Source organism: Echinops telfairi, unplaced genomic scaffold (assembly GCF_000313985.2).
Source record: "Echinops telfairi isolate 266 unplaced genomic scaffold, ASM31398v2 ScPeMD7_1;HRSCAF=3_0, whole genome shotgun sequence".
Classification (NCBI taxonomy): domain Eukaryota; kingdom Metazoa; phylum Chordata; class Mammalia; order Afrosoricida; family Tenrecidae; genus Echinops; species Echinops telfairi.
This window is the reverse complement of record NW_022103896.1, coordinates 79,742,965-79,747,648: the sequence shown is the minus strand read 5'-3', so window position 1 is coordinate 79,747,648 and position 4,684 is coordinate 79,742,965. Positions and strand designations below refer to the sequence as shown.

The 4,684-nt window shown below is 36.9% G+C and overlaps 1 protein-coding gene across 1 annotated transcript in view; it reads right to left on the bottom strand.

Moving 5' to 3' along the window:
• Positions 1 to 320: 320 nt before the first annotated feature.
• The window catches only part of UBE2V2 (ubiquitin conjugating enzyme E2 V2), a 63,419-nt gene continuing 59,055 nt past the window's right edge, over positions 321 to 4,684 (bottom strand). The window contains exon 3 of the mRNA XM_045291749.1: positions 321 to 1,227. Within this exon, the coding sequence (XP_045147684.1) occupies positions 1,054 to 1,227 (174 nt within the window). The 3' untranslated portion in view covers positions 321 to 1,053. The remainder of the gene's footprint in view (positions 1,228 to 4,684) is intronic.

Genomic DNA, 4,684 nt, shown 5'->3' with positions numbered 1-4,684 from the left:
AACTCATAAGGTCAAAGGTTCATGAGGGAGCGGGGAGCAAGCAGGGAGGGGGGAAAATGAGGAGCTGACTGACGCAAGGGTCTTAAGAGGAGAGGAAATGTTTTGAGAATGATGAGGGCAATGAATGTACAAATGTGCTTTACACAATTGATGTATGTATGGATTGTGATAAGAGTTGTATGATCCACTAATACATTATTTTTTTTAAAAGAATATAAATAGAAAAATGTATATTGATGAAAAGTGATACAATTCTTGATTTTACTACCTTTGAAACGTACTATATAGTATATGCATATATAATAAAATGACACCATCTCTGAGACACTTTCCACATTTTATTTACATTTTTTAAGACTTCCATCTCAAAACCACTTATCCATACACCTTTTTCTTTTTGTGTTGGTTTCACTTAAACTTAAATGCATGGTTTTAAACTAAGACTGTAAACAAATATTTACCATGTGTTACATGTAATACACAGAAACGACTTAACAGAAGTTCATCAACGCCCCCCACTTTTAAAATTTATAAATACAGGTATCAAAACAATCCTGAACATATTTTTGAAACTAATAGTAGTCAGCACCCACACCGCTTAAAAATTTAACACAATTTGCAACAATATTCATTGTATCTACTACTTTACACAATTTTTACTGCAGCTCTTTTATTAAGCAAGATGGATAAAGCATGCCCTTGATGGTTTCCTCCTGGAGACTGGTTGTCACAAACATGAGTATATCCTTGCACAGCAACCTGACACTTCTCCAGCAAGCTTTCATCTTGTACACCTGAATTGTTTTCAGTACTCCAGGTTTATGCTTAAGTGACAGTACTTTGATAAGGTAGAAGTGCTGCATTTTTCCTCTTGTGGCTTGAAAACATAATGGGTGTACATATATTAGGTCTATTTTTGCAAATGTCCAGGTCATGTTTACCAGCTGGAATTCTTTCACTTAATGTGTGGGTATTTTGCATTGTGATACTTAATCAAGACATTAACATGAATAGAAGGTTGTTGATTTAAGACAAGTTTGAGATCTACTAAAATCAATTGTTGTATGTTTGTCCTTCTGGTGGCTGTGGAAGTTTCATATTTTCTTTGGACATCATTAGTCGTCTTAGCTCTTGAAGTACAACTTTAATACTATAGGAATTTTGCCATTTTGCTAATACTGGAATACTGCGTGCATCCACCTGAAAGGGGAAAAATAATAAAATTAACTATTAAACATAATGCAATCTAGAACTCTAGAATTGCTGACATTTAAAGATATTTTTATTCATGTTTCTTATGAAGTCCAATTCAAAACCAATTTTTATACATATTTTTATTAAAACATTCATGGACCTAAGAAACTCATAAAAATGTAAAATCTTTGGTCATCAAAACTTACCTTACAAAAAAAGTCAGAGAGAAAAATAAGCTACCCACTGGGAGAAAAGTTTCAGAAACTACATATATTTGATAGGAATATAATAACTGGGCATTCACAATTTAAGCTGATACCACTCCCTCCTTTGTATTTAAAATTTATTAGTTACAAGTCTTGGATCACACAGCTGGTATGTTTCTTCCATGTGGATATAGTTGATGCCTCACTTTGATGACTGCTTGTTTGAAAATGTCTTTAAGACCCCAGATGCTATTCTTTCTGATAAGCAGGCATCATCTAGTTTCTTCACTATATTTTGCCACAGCACCTGTATCTTCAGTGATCTCTTCATGAGGGCAAACATGGAGCAAGGCCATGTCATAAGAACTGATTGTTCTTAGATTGGAGTTATAATTGAGAGACCCAAATCCATTCATGTATCTATAGTTTATATATATGCATCAGGTTGACTTTAGAGATATCATTACCATTTTATATTATAGAACATTTTAAATCACACACACACACACACACACCACTTACAGCATAAGGTAATTCTATTCATACTGTCCTTAATTTAGCCAATGGTACAGAATTTGAAACACTATTGAGAAAAGGAAATTATACAAATATAGGGTGGCCACAAACTGCAATAAATAAATTGTTGATTTGTACAGATTAAATTATTAAATGACTGGATTATTTAAACCAACAATGGGGCTTGGTGATAAGGAAAATTTTTCAATAACATTTATTCATCATGCCCACCAGATTAATACATATCTTAATAAAGCAAGAAGTCCATTAAAACAGTAAGTATATGTTAGTACTGGGACACGACTTGATGGGCACCCTCAAGGAAAGAGGGCCCAATCAATGTCCAACGATCAACAGTTCTATAACCTCGAGATAACTTAAATTGTGAACACCCTATTTGCAGATGGCTTTGAGGGACAGTGGAAGCCCAAAATCCATTTGCAGGGTCCACACATCAACTAAGCCTTCAGTGAATCCCCAGAGATGTTGTGTTACTCTAGGTTGACTAGAGAAACAAACCCAGAGACACTCATATGTGTATAAGAGAGAACTTTATATCAAAGAGCAATTGTACATTAAGAAAACATTCCAACCCAGTCCAGATCAAGTCCTTAAGTCCAGTCTTGGCCCATATGTCGATACCAGCCCATAAATTTCTCTTTTGACTCACACAGCCATGCAATGACACTGAATGCAGGAAGATCACAGGCCAGTAGGTGGAAAGTATTGTGGATCCAGTAGTGGTAGAAGGATCTCAGCACTGGCAGGGGTCTCCATGTGGCTCCTCCAGTTCCAGGTCTCTGGCTCTTTCAGCATAGCTCCATGTGGCTTGTTAACAGGAAGACGAAGCAGAGAGAGTGTCTGGGCTCCAGTGAGCTCTTTATCTCTGTTGTGTCTCCAAATGAGGTCATCAAGCTGCAACCTGATTGACAAGCTAGACTCCACCCCTTCGCAAGTTGGCAGTTTAAGTAACTGCCACAGATGTGAACAGCCTTGTTACTGTTATTATGAAGTAACATAATAGTGTTTTTTATTGCAGATTATTACAGATGCAGTTAGGATAAAACTCAACACCTTATTATTTGATCTTCCTTCTGATCCATTTTAAATGTGTTCTAGCTTTTAATATTTTCTTTCTTTTCTATTGAGATTTTTCTCTGCCTTACTTTATTATGGTTGTTGGTTGTATTTTGCTTGGGCTGTGGTTTTTTTGGTATGTTTTTCTGCATATGAAATCCAGGATGGGTAAAACTAGAGACGGTAACTAGGCTAATGGTTCCTTGCAGGTATAGCAGGGTAGGTTGGGGGTAAATATGGATCTAATAACAATGAGCCCAAGAAAGAAGAAAATGCTGTAAAATTTGATTGTGATTATAGGAAAATACTTCATAATATGATTGCACTATTAAATTGTATGATATGAATTACATGCCAGTAACCGATTTTAAAAAAATACAAAATAACAAGGATAATGCAGAATAAAATTTCCAATCAACATGGACTCTAGCCTTTCTGAAGCCATGAAGGTTGGATACTTGCAACTACTACCTAAGACAACCCTTAAGCCTTAAATAAAAAAATGTCCCCACCAGAGAATATACCTGGTACTAGGTTCCTAATTTGACACATTTGACATGGTTTCTATTTACTTCTTCGTGAGGCAGACTGTGAGCTATAGATTACTGGGGCTTTAGACTCCGTTATTTTAAGGCTCACAACACTCTTCATAGGCCACAAAAGAAGGACATGATGTGGAAACCCCCTAAGTGAACTGCGATTTCCCTCAAACTCGGCGGTACCCATTGGTTTAAGGTTGAAACTCCCCAGTATGAGAAGCAGATTGACTACTAACCCAAAGGCATAGAACTGGTGGACAATAGACTGGTTTGAATCTCTTGCCTTGAAGGTGCCCAATGAATGGTGTCCCAGGACTAACATAAACTTAGAATTTTAATGTCCTCCTTACTTCTTTATGGCATGTATTAATCTAGTAGACATGGCTCTGCTATCTGCCCTATCACCAACCCATTGGGTAAATAGTGTCTAGTCACTTAAGAGTTCAATCTGTACAAGCCAACAGCTCATGTATTATGGCTTAAAGATGGACTACAGTTGTGTAATTTCCTTTTCTCAACAGTGTTTTAAACTGTATACTTCTGGCTAAATTAATGATACTATCACTGTGTAGAGCTTAAGCACTGGGCTGCTAACTGCAAGGTCGTCAGTTCGAAACCACCAGCCAGCTCCACAGAGGAAAGATGAGACTTTCTACTTCTGCAAAGATTTACAGGTTTGGAGACTCACAGGAACAGTTCTACCCTGCCCTACAGATTAGCTGTAAATCAACAATGACTTGATGATCACAGTGGGAGGGCTTGCTTTACCAAACTTTAGCACATATTATACAGCCACAGGTGTCAAAACCACATGACAGATATTCAGACCAATGGAAAAGAACTGAAAACCCAAAATAAAATCATCAGCATACAGACAACTGATCTTTGATATGGGCCCAAAAAATATCCAATGGGAAGGAGATGCCCTCTTCAACAAGTGGTGCTGGAAAAAATGGATATTTACCTGCAGGAAAATGAAGCAAGACCTTATCTCACTCCATACACAAGAATAAACTCAAGGTGGATCACAGACCTTGAATTTAAACCACAAACTATTAGGACCATCAATGAGGGAATTGGGACCAACTTGAGAACTTTAGCATAGGGAATACATAGACTATCAGAAATAGGGAAGGACACAAACACAGAGGA